Raw genomic sequence first — 16,040 nt, 5'->3', positions numbered from 1 at the left:
AGATGGTCCAAGTGCTTGGGCTCCTGACATTCATGTGGGAGACCCGGATAGAGTTCTAGGCTCCTGGCTTCAGCCTGACCCAGTCCTAACCCTTGTAACCTTTTAGAATGTAAACCAGTGGGTAGAAGACCTCTCTCTCTTACTCTGCCTTTCCCTGGCACATTAATAATAAATTAATATAATTAAATTAATAATAAATAACTCAATATTATATATAAAAATAAAAAAAGAAGAAAAGAAGAAACTGACTCAAGCAGGAGAGAACAATTCTAAGCAGGCAGGCAGGCAAGGTAGGCGACGAACAGTTGGACTGCTCGGTGAAATTCAGTGAAGTGGCTTGGACCCTACCCCTCTTTACAGAGGGTTTCAATCTAAATCAGCATTTTTTCCCTCTGCAAGGCTAGTAGTCCCAGCACAAAGTTACTGGCTCTCCTCAGTGGGCATGAGTAATCTGCTGAGGCACTTGGTTAACCGTTAACCAGCACTTTCTGCTAGCCCCTGGGTTCTGCCACGTCTAAAAGACACAGCCCCCAGCATCGCTGCCACCTTGCTGACGTCCACCCACCTGCATTCCGAAGATGCAGGCGATTCTGATTGCACATCGGATGCCCTCCAGGCACAGCGAGGCCACTTCTGTGTCATCACAGTTCTGCAGTCCAATGCTGTAGGCCGCCAACAGTGGTGTCCACACCAGCTACCAAGGAAGAACATTTTCAGTGACCCTAGAGTCTCAGCATGGGAAGGGCAATGGGGAGGCCACGCTGTCGGAGAATGGGCAGGATCCCAGTTCAGTGTTCCTGGATTTTAATCTATTCTATTCACAACATTAAGCAGTTCCCCTATACCAGGCGTGGCGAATCAATTTCTGCCAAGGGCCAGTTAGGTATTTATAACCTCATTTACAGGCCACACAAAATTAACTTAAAAAGTAGCCCACCATGGATTTACTGAATTTTGAGTCCCTCCTGCAATTGCCTTGGTAGCGCCAGACTAAAGGATTTCACTGGCTTTATACAGCCCCTGGGCCAGAACCCCCCCCCCCCATCCCTGCAACTATGGCTAAAGCCATCATTCCAGACATGCAGGTTACTACACACAGTTCAAAAGACAGACTGGTCAGTACGTGGCTACTGTGCCCCACTGCATCTGCCCACCCCTGCTGAAGCCACAGGGGGCACGGGCACCCTGTGCAGAGGCCACCATCAATCAGAGGCCAGCCTGTAAAGCAAAAGCCATGAGCGCCTTTGGCTCTACACGGAAAGGCTCCTGATCCTCATCAGTTGCATTTACTTTTCTTCCAATCTCCCTGATTTCCTGGGAAGTAAAATCTAGCCGCGACCACCTAATGGCATAGTAAGTTACTTATAAAGACTTCTTAGGAAGCAGTGAAGTGCTACAGATGTAGCTCATGGACCGTTTCTTAGCATTTTAAAACCAGAGACCGCAGGAACTTGTCTTTTTCCTCCACCCAGTCTCACCTGATGAAGTACCCTGTGGCCACTGCCGCAGGCTGTCCCGACTGCCATGTCCCCGCACCTCTGAATGCACGACCCATTCAGTGTCCTCTGCAGCCCTGCATTTGTCCCCATTTTACAGGGGTGAACAGAGGGCCAAGCCAGGACTCAGACCAACACCTTCTGGCGGCAGATCCCCGGGGCTGGGGCCAGTGCTTCCCAGCAGCTGCAAAGGCAGTGCAGGACGGGCTTGCTTAGCCACTGCCCAGAAACACCAGACCGCGCCCTTCCTCTTCTCAGTCTCATCACCACAGCCATCAGCCGGCCACCTCCGCAACCAGGTCCGGCCACTTGCTCTCTCCCTTCCCACGATACTCACCTTGAACATCGGCCGGACGTGGTCCAGATGAGTGGCACTTGTAAATGGGGCTTTGGCGTGGCTCACAGCCTCCATCAGCGCCTTGGCCGTTTTAGCCATTTGCTCCATCTCCAGGTTGTACAGCAGCCGTCGCTGCTTTTCACTAGCTACACCTGCAAGGAAGAGCAGGACACAGCAGGGACTCTCACTGAGTGCTTGCTATATGCCAGGCACAGAGACGGTGATTGACTGAGAGCCTCCCAGCCCTCCCACGCGTCTGTCACAAATACTATCACCATTTTGCAGGTGGGGAGAATGAGGCAGAGGCTAAGAACTTGCCCACGGTCACACAGCTAGTAAGTAGCAGAGCTGGGACCAAGTCCAAGGTAGCACCCTCCAGAGCCTGGGTTCTACCCCACTATACTCTGCCTCATCTCAAACACAGAAACTGATAGCTCCACGGGGCCTTCAGTACAGAGCTCTAATCAAGGTAAGCACAGGCACGCTGGAATTAAAACCACATTTTAAGGAGCACTCTTTTTTGGGTAAGTTAGCTCTCAGATCTTCAGCTCCTAATCACAAATCTAGCAAGACAGTGATATCAAGAGAACACCAACATAATTATAATGATTAACTTAATCATGTCTCCTATTTGGGTATCCAGACATGCAAATGAAATTCATCACCAGAGTACTTAATCAGGCATTCTGACACTCAAAACCTAGAGTTAGTAGAAATAATTTGCTTGGGGCACCAGACTCTATCCCGGTTGCCCCTCTTCCAGGCCAGCCCTCTGCTATGGCCCAGGAAGGCAGTGGAGGATGGCCCAAGTCCTTAGGCCCTGCACCCCATGGGAGACCAGGAGAAGCACCTGGTTCCTGGCTTCGGATCAGCATGATGCGCCGGCAGCAGCGGCCATTGGAGAGTGAACCAACAACGGCAAAAAGGAAGACCTTTCTGTCTGTCTCTCTCTCACTGTCCACTCTGCCTATCCAAAGGAAAAAAAAAAAAAGAAATAATTTGCCATTAGACCTTACTCTGCTTAGTAGATTTGGACGCAATCGTGTGCTCCTTTGTTTCTTTCATTGCAATTTTCTTGCCTTCTATCTCTTCATAGATGCTGGAGAGATATTCTTCCGGTAGATCTTTACTGTCATTGATACCTCGATTCATCTTAATATATTGCTCTTTTGTCATTTTGTTTTTTACCTGGAAGTTTCAAAAATCAAGATCCATTTAAGACATCCAAGAGCCCAAATAAAGCTACTTACTTAACTATGACAGTGTATAAATCACAAAGACGTTTTACCTGAGGACTGTGCAAGTCTGTCGTCAGCATAATAATGGAATATGCTAGCACATAGGCAGTGTCGGCACTGGCAAAGAGCGTCTGCCTGCAAGAGAAGAGCCACACGTAATCAGCAGGCATGGTGCTGTGGCTGGAGGACAACGCTGGCAGGGGCACCTGCACTCAAAGCAGCAAGTGCTCCATGCAGGGCCCAGGGCGCAAGTCTGCATACTTTCCCCATCACTGAGTGACAGAAATGAACCACGGTTTAGGAGCAGCTAACTAAAGCACGTGCTGGGTCCTAGGTATCTCTGAATAAAGCAATTTCAAGTCAATTTTTTAAAAAGACCCTTGAGGCAGAGTGAGGCAAGTGAGCACAGGGTGTCAGCACGCTCCCTCTTGGCGCTGGCCCCGATGGCGAGCACTCCTGCACTGCTGCGATGGCCCATTCCTGACAGCAGCCGCCCCGTACCACCTACGTGTCCTACGCCAGATGCAGAGACGGCTGAACCTGCTGGCACTGGCTACTGACAGTTCATAGCAGCCTTTTTAATCCCAATTTGTAGAAAGGCCAGGGAAAACAAACGTGTTGTAGACACGCCGGTGGAGTGTGACTTCTGCTGCTGTAGGCCAGGAGAGAGAGACAGAGGCACGTGCATGACAGCCCTGAAATGTGTGAGGCTGAAGCCAGCAGCTGTAGGGTGTGTCTCAGTTGGCCTTAACAGGCAACAGGAAAACTGTGAAAAATTACAGGGAAAGGTCCCTGCTCTGCCGGGAGACTGAACTGGATCATGGACTGAGTAGGACAGCAGACCAAGGCCTCCAGGCCCACACAGCAGACATGCTTAAAATAAGCAACACCTAATTCTGTCTTCACAGAGAACTCTAATGTCCATGTGGTTCTAATAACCGGGGCTGTCTGTGCAGACCAGGCCAGCTCCTGGGGATAGCTTGCCACACATTTGGAGGACAGGGACCAATTAATAAGAAAACTAAACTGCATGAGGCCAAACTATGGTGACAATGTTTCCACTAGATACTTCCCACCTTATGCTCACAGAGCTTTCACACACTTCACTTCCGGTTCAGTGGAAAAGGCAGGAGCTTTTGGGTGAGGATACATTCACATTCGAGCCTGGCTCTGCTACTTACTAGCTCGTGGATTTTGGTCAGCATGCTCAATCTTCCAGAGTCTGTTTTTTTTAAAGCAAACCAGGGGCACTGCTCCCAGGCTTACCATTAATGAAATGAAACGCATGCAGCACCCACGGCATGGCTGACACACAGGAGTGGTCTAACAGTCATTAGTTCCCTTCTCTCTTTCCAACTCCACAAAAATTCGAACTACCCGGCCGGTGCTGTGGCTTAACAGGCTAATCCTCTGCCTTGCGGCGCCGGCACACCGGGTTCTAGTCCCGGTTGGGGCGCCGGATTCTATCCCGGTTGCCCCTCTTCCAGGCCAGCTCTCTGCTATGGCCCGGGAAGGCAATGGAGGATGGCCCAAGTGCTTGGGCCCTGCACCCGCATGGGAGACCAGGAGAAGCACCTGGCTCCTGGCTTCAGATTAGATCCAAAGATCAGCGAGATGTGCTGGCCGCAGTGGCCATTGGAGGGTGAACCAACGGCAAAAAGGAAGACCTTTCTCTCTGTCTCTCTCTCTCTATCCACTCTGCCTATCCAAAAAAAAAAATACGAACTACCCATCAAAAGATATAATCACGTCCTTGGGCGGTTTTATTAGTGACACAGCCACTTCTGTAACCTGCTCAGCAGTACACAGACAGAGAAAAATCAAAATTCTTGAGATCCACCCCATAGATTAACCCAAGGAGTTCTCCTTGATTTGGGAAGAGGGGCCCTACTGCCTCCTCTCAACTCCGAAGACTACTCCTTCACAGAAGTAAACTGCATGGGTTTCAGCTGTGTGATCCTTGGTGATTACTTAACCCTTCTCATCCTCAATCTCCTTGTCTGCAGACGGCACACAAACAAGGTTGCTGTGAGGTCTTCTGTGCGACAGTCCCTCAGCACGGCACGGGCACACGTGAACAGAAGCTTGCCGACGGAGGAAGACCAAACTCAAATCTCCACCGACCGGCAAACACCACGACCGACAATGCCAGGGAAAGGACTTCCACGAGGTGCTCACCCTTGGTTGCACTCTATGTATCTTGCGGCAAACTTCTCCATTAACCGGTCAATCTTCTGGGCTTCCCCAGGTAGACGGAAACCTTCCAGGAACGTCCGCAGAGCTGAGACAAATTCCTTCTCGCAGAAGTTGAGCTGGTCCACGTAGGCATACATCACTTCCTTGTTGAACCTCGTGCTTTCTCCCAGAAAATCACCCACCTGGGTCTGAAACACACACACTCCCATCCAGAAACTGTCACCCTCCGACCCAGACCGACTCCAGATGCCAACAGACTGGACAGCTGGAGAAGCACAGGGTTCCCTGAGCCGCCCCCCCACCCTCCAGATTCAGGCTGTCCTGCCTCGGACAGAGGAAGAGGCGGCGGTGTGAGAGACTTAAACACGGAGGGTACGGCGGGCATGGTGAGGAGGGTGCCAGCGGACCAGTGTCTAGCACTCAGGCGACACTTCCAGCTCTGACAACGTCTCACCAAAGAAGAGCATGCAGCTCCCTGTCAGCAGCCTTGCTTATTCCCCTCAAGGAACTTCTTGCTACACCAGCCAGAGGGCTAAGCAGGACTGCTGGAGCCAGGGATGCACAGCAGACACTGTACACAGAGCCCCCAATCTCATGGTGACAGCTCAGACGCCCGCCAGAACCCATGGTGAACACGAAAGCCCAGCCTTACAGAATCAAGGCGCTCCTCCTGGTGTAGGAACTGGGCAATGTCATCAACGGATGTTCCCAGCATGCCCTGCTCCTGGAGAAACTGGATTCCCCTCTTAGGTTTCTTGTTGAATCTGTTTCAAGAAGAGATGGGACACAGGTTGCAGATTTCAAAATCCAGAAGGCAGGAAGAGCTGGTATGTGAGCCCCATGAACAAGCCCTCACATGTAAATCAGAAAGGTCCTGTGGGTCCTGCTTGCTTTTCTGAATGCCACCCTCAGTTTCCGAGCCAGCTACAGCAGAGTGCCGGGTGTCACCCATTTCCCCCCTTACCACCACTAACAGAGCCGAGCTGATGAGAAGCCGGGCACATAACCGCCTGGAATAAAAACTACACTTCCCTGCCTCCCCTGGGTCATGCCAAGTTCTGGCTGTGCTTCTAGGAAGGACCTTTAAACAAAGCTGGCTCCTTCCTCTCCAGGACAGCTGTGTGCTGCCCGGTGTCCCTCAGTCATCTGAAACCACAACAACCCTGAAGATGAAAGTTACGTGCTAAGGATGGTGGAGCAGACAGATCCAGGAAGCCCGGCTCCCTGACATGCATGAGCGTCACTGTGCCAGCCGCAGGCTGTCCACACCCGGACTGCCTTTACTCGAGAGAACTGTGTAGTTTAGGCACTGCTGGGACAAGAGCTGTCCTGTTAGATAACAGGGTATGACAGTTACGCGGGACCTGTTCAGACAACAGTTACAGAATGCCTCTTCAGAGGAAGGGATACCTTACCTCTCTCTGTTACTCTGGCTTTTCAAGTAATACATGAAGATAGCTTTTTTAAAAATCCAGTTTATTGGGGGAAAAAATGACTTCAGCTGCCGTGGGGGAGGAGGGGTGGTGAAAGCAGAAATGAGGGGCTCGGCCCTGCAGTGGACGAGTGGGTACGGTGACGAAGCTGCACACAAACTGAGCTTACTAAGCTGCCCAAGGACTCGAAGGTCGGGCAGGATGTCAGACTGTGTGTGTGTGCGTGCACACACATGTGCGCGCTCATGTGTGGAAAAGACTAGAAAGAAACATGCAAAGACTGACCAATAATTGTGATGATGATTCTATGGTTATATGGGACAATGTTCTTATTTTTCGAAGATATCCAGTTAAAATCTCATGATGGCTACAAATCACTTTCAAATGTTTAGAAAATACAGAGATCTTAAAAAATGACAAATACTAACTTCTGTATGTTGGAGTTTTTCATAATATATAATTGAAAACAATGTCATCATTGACAATTTCTTCCAGGTAATAATTTCATGAGTGCCTCTGACATTCTTGCTTTACCCTTTTCTCTCTAAACTGGTCTACTCTTTTTCATCAGAAAGGGAAAAAGGCCCCACAACCACACAAGGCACTCAAGTTTCCGTGCTCGAATCCACACGCCGGTTCTCTCACTCGGCCTGGCTCCCGCAAGCCCGGCTGCAAGGGCCGGCACAGCCTCCTGTGTCAGGCGCTCGCTCCCCCTGCTGGAATCGGCCCTGAGATCCCAGAGACGTGGTTTTACCAGAGGCCCCAGGAGATCGCGCTGCACCAGCAGCCACACTCACAGCTCGATGCCGTGTTCGATGATTTCTTTCTGCTGCTTGATGACCTCAAACTGCTCCGGGTCATCCTGAACGGCTGTCTGGGTCCCGGAGGATACTGTGGACTCCATGGATGTCACGCTGCTCCGTCTGGCCAAGTCCAGGCCTTTCCCATCCCCCATATCCTGATCCAGGAGTCTCTCCTGACCTGCAGTGACCCAAAAGCAAAGGCAATCAAAGACGTGGAGACACAGAGACGGGGGAGCTGGGTCTGGCTTCGCAGGCCTCTCTGCCAGACCTCCCACAGCAGAGGAGGTTTGAGTCCCAGCTCCACCCTCAATTCTAGCTCCCTCCTTTTGTGCACCCTGGGAGACAGATGGCTTAAGTGCTGGGTCCCTGTCACCCATGTGGGAGACTCAAACTGAGTTGATGGGAGTGCTCTTTTTCTCTTTTAAATAGCTATTTATTTATTTGAAAGGCAGAGTAACAAAGAGAGAGGTAGTGACAGAGAGAGACTGATCTTCCATCTGCTGGTTCTTTCCCCAAATGCCCACAACATTCAGAGCTGGGCCAGGCTGAAGTCGGGAGCCAGGAATCCCATCCAGGTCTCCCACAAGTACTTGGGTCATCATCCACTGATTTCCCAGGTATTAGTAGGAAGCTGAATTGGAAGTGAAGAGCTGGGACTCACACTGGCACTCCTATATGGGACAGAGACGTTGGTGGCAGCTTGACCCACTGTACCACAACGCCAGTCGCTGCCCTGTCTTTCTGGGAAATACATAAACACACTCTTGCTACAACTTCAATAATTTGAAAAGTGTTCAAGAGAGCAGGGCAGAACTCCAGAAGCCGACATATGGACACAGGAGAGTTCACTATGTCACTAAGTGATGCTTCAGGCTAGTAAGGGAAGAGAGCACTAGGAAAACGCTGGGACAACGGCCTTCCACTTGCAGACGAGAACTCTGCCACTGAATCACCGATGCCTGGCCTTCCACTTGGAAAAAAGCAGAGATAGCATCACTTCTCACTAGTCCTCTAAGACGTACAAACAGAGCAAAACACAGAAGCCTCAAGACACTAGGTTAGCAAGCGAGGTTTTGCCCAGTTCCGAGATAACTAAAGCTAGACGGCTCTGCCCATCAGTGGCCCCTCATGAACGGCGCGACGCTGCTCTCACCCAGGCTGGTCTGGTGGTTGGGATTCACATACAGGTCTTTGCTCCACTCCACCATGCACTTGAGGATGGACACGAGGCACTCCAGGCCTTTCTTCCTCAGACTGAGCTCCTGTTGGGACACAACAGGCACAGCACGGAAAGTTGGCAGAAAAGGCAGGAGCACACAGCTAGAGGGCTCTTGAGCACCCAGGAGGATGTGAGACCACCGCTAACAGCGATACCAGCGATGACCCCAAGGAGGCGCTCACAGGTGACATAACTATCAAGGGCACATCGAGAGTCTGGGTGTTGCTGAAGAGGATCGCTGCCTACAGTCTGGAGGAGGGGATGGGAGTGGGAGTTTTTAAAAAGCGTTCCCATTCATGGCTTGTGTAATAATAATAAAAAAATTAACAATTTTTTTCAAATAACAGGGTCTTAAACAGTGACTGAAAAAAAAAACACCTTGAATTATGCAGCAAATGAATGATTTTGGATACAGTTTATCCTCTAAACACCCACAAATATAATGCATTGCATTTTAAGGCTTACTCTATAATAAAAATAACAATTTTAAAAAGTGGCATTTTTTAAATAATAGATTGAGTTGCAGATAATCTAAAAATAGCATCTCAGGCAGCACAGATCCCTGTGTGAATATCTGAGAACTACGAACTTCTTCTAAGAAAAATGTCCATGCGCCAAAACCCCACAATGAACTCCAGGGGCCTCCTCCGTCTGACCAGCTCATGCAGAGATCTTTGGTTTAAGGTCCTATTTTCTTTGTCAGCACTCTGCCTGTCCCGGAGGTGGGATCCTGTTTTCCACACTAGCTTTGGAAAGGTGATGGAATGAATTTGCTTCCTATGGCGGTCCTGGCTCAAATGTCACCTTCTCAGGGAACTACCCTGATGACCGCTGTGAGGTGGCAAGTCCCCAGCGCCAGCACTCTTCTTCTGTCGTCCCTGTCCTAGTCCCCTCCACAGCCCTCCTGTCCTGACAGCTCCGTTCTCTGCTGCTGCTTCGTGCATGCACGGGTGCCCTGCCGTGTCTGCAGCACGGAGGACGGGGCCTGGCACACCGTGGCGCTCAATCCATGCTCACTGGGATGAATGAACTTTAAACAGAAGCCAACGTCCTCAGTGTTTTACCTGTAGTGGTGTCATTCCCAGCTCATGGCCACTTCTTCCCTGAGCGATTTTGGACAAATCATTTACAAGACGCTCGAAAATGTTAGCAGCATTTAAATCGCAGTCATAGTTGACATAAATATCCACAACACACTGGGCATCTGGGAAAACGATACAGCATGGGTTAGAAGCTATGATCCAAGACAAACAGCAATTATATGTTCTCATTAAATGAGCCTTCTCTGCCCCCAAAAATCAGGTGGCCACACCCCTTTCAGGAACGTTGTATGTCGGAAGCCCTGCTTCTAGGCCTGCCTCCGCACTAACTAATCTCAGGCAGTTCACTCCACCCCTGCACAGCTCACTTTCCTCATCAAGAAGGGGGCCAGTGATTACCCAACCCACCTCCTCAAGTTGTGTCACTCTTGTGAAACAGCTCTGGCAGACAGACAAGTGGATGCTTCGTTTGAAGCCTACGACTGCACGGCATAAGGTAAATGCAGATTTAGCTCAGCACCCAGTCAGAGGTGGGAGGCACCAATGCTGTGGATCCTGTAATAAACGGTGCCTGGGGCTGGCACTGTGGTGTAGTGGGTAAGGCTGCTACCTGCAACACCAGCATCCTGTATGGGCGCTGGTTCACAGCCCGCCTGCTCCACCTCCAAACTAGCTCCCTGCTGATGGCCTGAGAAAGCAGTGGAGGATGGCCCAAGTGTTTGGGCCCCGGCCACCAGTGGATGGAAGATCTCTCTCTGTGTCTCTTCTCTCTGTAACTCTTTCAAAAATAAATAAATAAATCTTTAAAAAACAAATAAAGTGGGGCCAGCGTTGTGGCGCAGTGGGTTAAAGCCCTGGCCTGAAGCACTGGCATCCCACATGGGCGCCGCCTTCTAGTCCCGGCTGCTTCTCTTCCAATCCAGCTCTCTGCTGTGGCCTGGGAAAGCAGTAGAAGATGGCCCAAGTCTTTGGGCCCCTGCGCCCGCATTGGGGACCTGGAAGAAGCTCCTGGCTCCTGGCTTTGGATGGGCACAGCTCCGGCATTTCAACCATCTGGGGAGTGAACCATCAGATGGAAGACCTCTCTGTCTCTACCTCTCTCTGTAACTCTTTCAAATAAATAAAATTTAAAAATAAATAAAAATAAAAATAAAAAATAAACCCCCCCAGCACTTGGCTTGCAGCTAGGGTGACCAAGTGTCCCAGTTTGCCAGAATCAGGGGGTTTCTGAGATGCAGGGTTTTTAATCCAAAACCCAGAAAGTCCTGGACAAACCAGCCTGAACTGGTTCGAATGAGCCTTTTGGGAGGCGATTTTTCCCAACACTTCATTAAAACTCTACAAGGAAGCTGAAGGTCTTAATCTGGGCCCTGACAAATGACAGACCCACGCTGAGCGAGTCCAGTGGACGGGCGCCTTCAGGTGCACCTACCTGCACAGATCCTCGTCAGAGTCTGAATGACCATCCACCTGTGCTCGAAAGAACTCGTCGATGTTTCTAAAATGTTCAGGAAAATCTCTTTGAAGAAGACCTGTATGACAGGAAGAGGACAACTCGAGTGTCAATCAGGGCTCAGACACTCCACAGCCCTTAGAAACCAGCCAGCAAAGTGGCCGGGGCAGAAGGAAAAGAGTAGCACCCAGGTCAGCCGGGGAGCCTCGAAGCTGTCCTCAGGAGGGGATGATTGTGTATGGCCCCATGGCGGGCAGTGGCCTCCTGCTCCCAACTAGTCCAGCCACATGGTGACAGGATGTATGTCACCATTTTTCAAAAGGAATGGCAAATCTGGCTTTTCAGTTGAAATATTATTTCCAGATTTGGCCACTAATCTAAATGATTTCAAACAATTAACAGACCAAACAAGTATGTTTACTATACAGAACATACGTTTAAAGCTTTGCATAAACTATAACAGTGTAGATTTGGGGGCAGGAACTTTTCATGAAAAGGTGCTCTCTCATCACGCATCAGGATTACTAAATGGTGCAATACCAGCCCTGGCGACTGTGCCACCGACAGTTAACTCATCTGGTATGAAAGTTTAAAAAAAAACAGAGTTTATACCTCTATCTGCATTTTCAAGTGCATTTTAAAGTTTGAAAGAAGAGTAAGAAAAATGGCAAGAGAGAGCTCGAAGACATCAGGCACTGAAGAGACGCCATTTTTGGACAAGGCCACGCAGAGATATTGCTTGATCGCATTGATGAACATCTCGTGAGTCCTGAAGACGGGGCCGGCGTTTTGCAACACAGAGAGGAGCAGCTGCAGTGAGACCACCTTGGAGCGCAGCTCATGGGACCTGGTGAGGAGCAGAAAACAGCAAGAGCGCTGGGTGAGAAGCACTCCCGTGGGTCAGTGTGGAGACGGCCTCGTTCCTCTACCAGCACACGGTTTTCTGAAGAGCCCGTGAGCTGAGAGTTCGCAGTAAGGGCTCTAGGAATGAGACAGGCCCTCCTAGAATCTACAGGCCCTTCGCGAACAAGCACTGCTGGCTTCTACTTCATTTAACCCTGCCCATCACAAGCAGAGAACGTAGCAGGAGCAAAGGTGAGGCTGACTGCGGCTTGCCCTACCTGTACACGCTGGGAAGATGGTGCCCTTTACTGTCTGCCCCACCCCCACGTTCAGGGCTGGTAAGACACGGAAAGCTCTCCTCAACCATTTTCCAAATGGCAGCATCTTCTTTTCTCTTTTGAAAATTATAGCAGAAAACACTTTTATTTACTGGATAAAGATTTCTTATGTAGTCTTTTTTTTTCCCCCAAAGAACTGTTTGCAGCCTTTTCACTAGCAGACTTGAAGGTACTGATGAGTAACTAATAATTACAGGAGCAATGCAGCTATTTACGAAGTCCAAGGCCCAGTGTCAGTACTCCAGCTCAGTACTCTTCCTGTATGGTGACTGTCTTACTCCCGTTCTGCAGACGCAGTTCAGCAACGCAGACAGCCACAGAGCCAAGTGGAGGAGCCAGGGTCGGAACACAGCTCTGCCTGCGAAGCCTCTACCTTCTTCACCCTGCAGCGCCCGCCTCCTTGCAGCACCATGTCTGCTACAAAGAATCACTCGGGTTCCCGGGGTTGAATTCCGCCTTAAATCTGTACCCAGGAAGCAGGGCAGGGAACTGAGCCTGCAGGCATCCAGCCCCTCCCAGCCCCACACAGGAGACTGAAGACGGTACGTGCTGAATACACTGATTATTTCTAGCATAAAAGCAAAACTGGGTAAAATCTCGGTGAGCGGGGGTAGAGACAACGGAGCATGAACGGACTGTAGGGACCACAGGGGATGGAAAGCTGCACGCCTTTCCACACTAACAAGGGGCCAAGGCGCGGGACTTCTTGAAGCGAGGGGAGAGGGGGCACAGCACCATGTGCTTCAGGATCACTGGGCTAGGCGGTCTGCTTACTTGGGATCTGGGGGGCCTTCCCCGAGGGGCTTCATGGACAGCTTGCACAGGGAGCGGAACACGAGGAAGGCATCCTTCTGCAGAATGTGCGAGAACCTGGCCGCCACCTGATGTCCTTGCACATCCGATTCCTGAGAGAGCACAGGCACAACACAAAAAGAGAACGCTTCAAAAACGGGAAATAGAATCTCACGGAAATTCGTCAACAGGGAGGCGGGGGATGTGGGGGAGGGGGTCGGCTGAAGCAGGAGCTCTGGGGGAGCCACTGCCGCAGCTCCCAAACCCTGTTCCTTGTCCCTGAAAAAGCTGGCACGGACGGTTTAAAACGACAAATGACCCAGGGTAAACTATAAAACTTAAAAGGAAACAAATAGGAGAGGACTTCAAAAAGTCTGTGGAAAATTCAACTAAATCTATTTTCATACAAAGAATTTTTGAAATCCATGGATAGTTTTTTCACAATACATATTTTCCATGGACTTTCTGGAGACTTATTTCTAAATGCTTTTACTACCAATTACCTAAGGCAGGATCTTTGTCCTCTCAGCCCAGCAAAGCCTGGGCGGTGCTCCTGCCCCACTGCACCCGGGCAACAGCGAAGCGGGACTGATATCCGTAAAGGCAGGCTGGAGCTGCCATCCCAGGCTCCTGACGGCTGTCTCAGCGTCAGGCAGGAAGAGCGTAACGCTTCTGCCTCCTGACCCTGCTGCACCACCTGCAGGACTTACTCTGAGGAAAGAAGGAAGGTCGTGGGGCCGGTGCTGTGGTGGGGTAGGTTAAACCTCTCCTGCGGCACCGGCATCCCACATAGGCGCCAGTTTTACTCCTGGCTGTTCCACTTCTGATCAAGCTCCCTGCTAATGGCCTGGGAAACCAGTGGAAGACGGCCCAAGCGGTTGGGGCCCTGCACTCAAGTGGGAGACCCGGAAGAAGGTCCTGGCTCCTGGCTTCGGATCAGCCTCCCTCTGCTGCTGCAGCCAACTGGGGAGTGAACCAGTGGATGGAAGACCTCTCTGTCTCTCCCTTTCTAACTCTGTGTCTCAAATAAATAAATAAATAAAGGAATAAAGGATGTATAGAAGATTTATTCATAGAATGTTCACGATGATAAAAGGGAAAGAATCTGAGAACCTGTTAGGCAACTGGTTAAACAGACTTTGGTAATCCACAGAGAACTTTACAAGGCCGTCACGCAGAGTTCAGCTAGTTCTCCATGTTCTGACTGGAAGCACGTCTGTGACGTGGTGTTGAGGAACAAGGCAATCCCAGCCACTGCACAGACACAAGTTCCTTGTATGGACTGAAGTACAACTCTCGAAGCGCATCTTTTTTTTCCCAACTCTCATTTATTTCCATTTTATTTGAAAGGCAAACAGAGAGACAGAGACAGATAGGCAGAGAGAGCTTTTCCATGCATTCCTTGACTCGCCAAATACTTCCAACCACTGGGGTTGGGCCTGCCTGCAGCCAGGAGCATGGAACGCAATCCAGGTCTCCTACATGGGTGGCAGGGGCCTGAGCATTTAGGCCATTTTCTGTTGCTTTCCCAGGCCATTAGCAGGGAGCTGGATGGGAAATGGAGCAGGCAGGACATGAACTGGTGCCCATATGGGATGCTGGCATTGCAGGCAGTTGCTTTACCTGCTACGCCAACACTGGCCTCTTTTTCAAATAAATAAATAAATCTTTAAAAAAAAAAAAAAAAAAAAGAAAAGGTTGAGAAACACTGGGTAGGAGACGCAGAAAGCAGGACCTGGGTGGATATTCAAGTCACATTAGTCCATGTTCTAAATGTTAATATATACAATTTTCAAGAGTAGAATAAAGCTATTTTATAAAAATAATGTGGCAGACATACCCATGGGTCTGAAAGGATGTTCACAGTATACATCAAACTTACATAGCAGGTTACAACACAGTATGTATACTGTTATTCCATTTAAGTGCAGAAACATCTAGAAGGATGTAAGTAAAAAGTTACCAAGCGTGATCCCTGGGTTTTGAGATCATGGAGGGCCTTTTCTGAGACACTGACTTCCCAACACAGGGGGACACAGACAGCTATCTGTCCTTCTCCGGATTCTCCTGCTTTCCAATTACAAATGCATGTCGTTGTGAGAGAAGAAAATGGACAGAAATTTACGTTTTACCAAGTCCGGGTAAACAGCATTTAATAACAGCGCGATACACAGCCCACATCAGTGTATTCCAAGAAGTGACCTGCTGAGACAGACCACCCGGCCAGGACTGCTCGCCCAAGGACTGAACAGGGCTTTCTCCTTTCACTCACTTCTTTTCTTAGGGATTCAATTCCGCACTTCTAAAAAGGTTAAAACGGAAATGAGTCTGGACAGGATCATTGTCAACGTACCAGGTTGTCTGCCGAGGACAAGGACTGCCTGTCGTCTGCTATGCCGTTGGTCTGTGAGTTCTCATCAGCTCCAGGGGGACCGGCACTTTGCTGGCACTCCAGTTCGCCCAAGCTCCTCTCGTGTTCTGTCACACCGCGCTTTTCTGCTGCTTCTGAAAACGTAAGTGCAAAAGCCATCAGCCAGTGGGCGCATACCCTGGGGGCTGCCCGACGCCAGAAAGGAAGTGCTCACACGACCCCCCAGCTGCTGCCACCATCAGCCCACGACCGACCAACCCGGGGAAAGGCTTGGCCAAAGGGGAGCTTAAGTGTTCTGTGTCTCCTGGGGCCACAGCAACGCACAACCTGCTCCAGGGCCTTCATTCTTATTGCAATCCATGTCAACGGTGCCCCCAGAACTGTGCGTTGCTCCAGCCCTACACACTCTGTCCAGTTTTGAAAAAGATTAGAAATCACTAAACATGCATAGATTTTTTAAAAGGATCATTATTATAGGACT

The 16,040-nt window shown here is 50.0% G+C and overlaps 1 protein-coding gene across 2 annotated transcripts in view; it reads right to left on the bottom strand.

The window, feature by feature from the left end:
* The window catches only part of ARFGEF2 (ADP ribosylation factor guanine nucleotide exchange factor 2), a 116,586-nt gene that overhangs the window by 53,146 nt on the left and 47,400 nt on the right, over positions 1-16,040 (bottom strand). For both annotated transcript variants that reach the window (XM_062204325.1, XM_062204326.1), the window contains exons 8-20: positions 15,542-15,693; positions 13,171-13,301; positions 11,828-12,062; positions 11,195-11,294; positions 9,787-9,926; positions 8,657-8,765; positions 7,498-7,681; positions 5,920-6,031; positions 5,250-5,455; positions 3,122-3,206; positions 2,850-3,021; positions 1,834-1,985; positions 566-694 (exon numbers count right to left, since the gene is read on the bottom strand). In XM_062204325.1, coding sequence (XP_062060309.1) covers positions 566-694; positions 1,834-1,985; positions 2,850-3,021; positions 3,122-3,206; positions 5,250-5,455; positions 5,920-6,031; positions 7,498-7,681; positions 8,657-8,765; positions 9,787-9,926; positions 11,195-11,294; positions 11,828-12,062; positions 13,171-13,301; positions 15,542-15,693 — 1,907 coding nt within the window. The remainder of the gene's footprint in view (positions 1-565; positions 695-1,833; positions 1,986-2,849; positions 3,022-3,121; positions 3,207-5,249; positions 5,456-5,919; positions 6,032-7,497; positions 7,682-8,656; positions 8,766-9,786; positions 9,927-11,194; positions 11,295-11,827; positions 12,063-13,170; positions 13,302-15,541; positions 15,694-16,040) is intronic.

The sequence above is a fragment of the Lepus europaeus genome, chromosome 10 (assembly GCF_033115175.1).
Source record: "Lepus europaeus isolate LE1 chromosome 10, mLepTim1.pri, whole genome shotgun sequence".
Classification (NCBI taxonomy): Eukaryota; Metazoa; Chordata; class Mammalia; order Lagomorpha; family Leporidae; genus Lepus; species Lepus europaeus.
The sequence above is the reverse complement of the archived record's forward strand: the minus strand, read 5'-3'. Positions and strand labels throughout refer to the sequence as shown.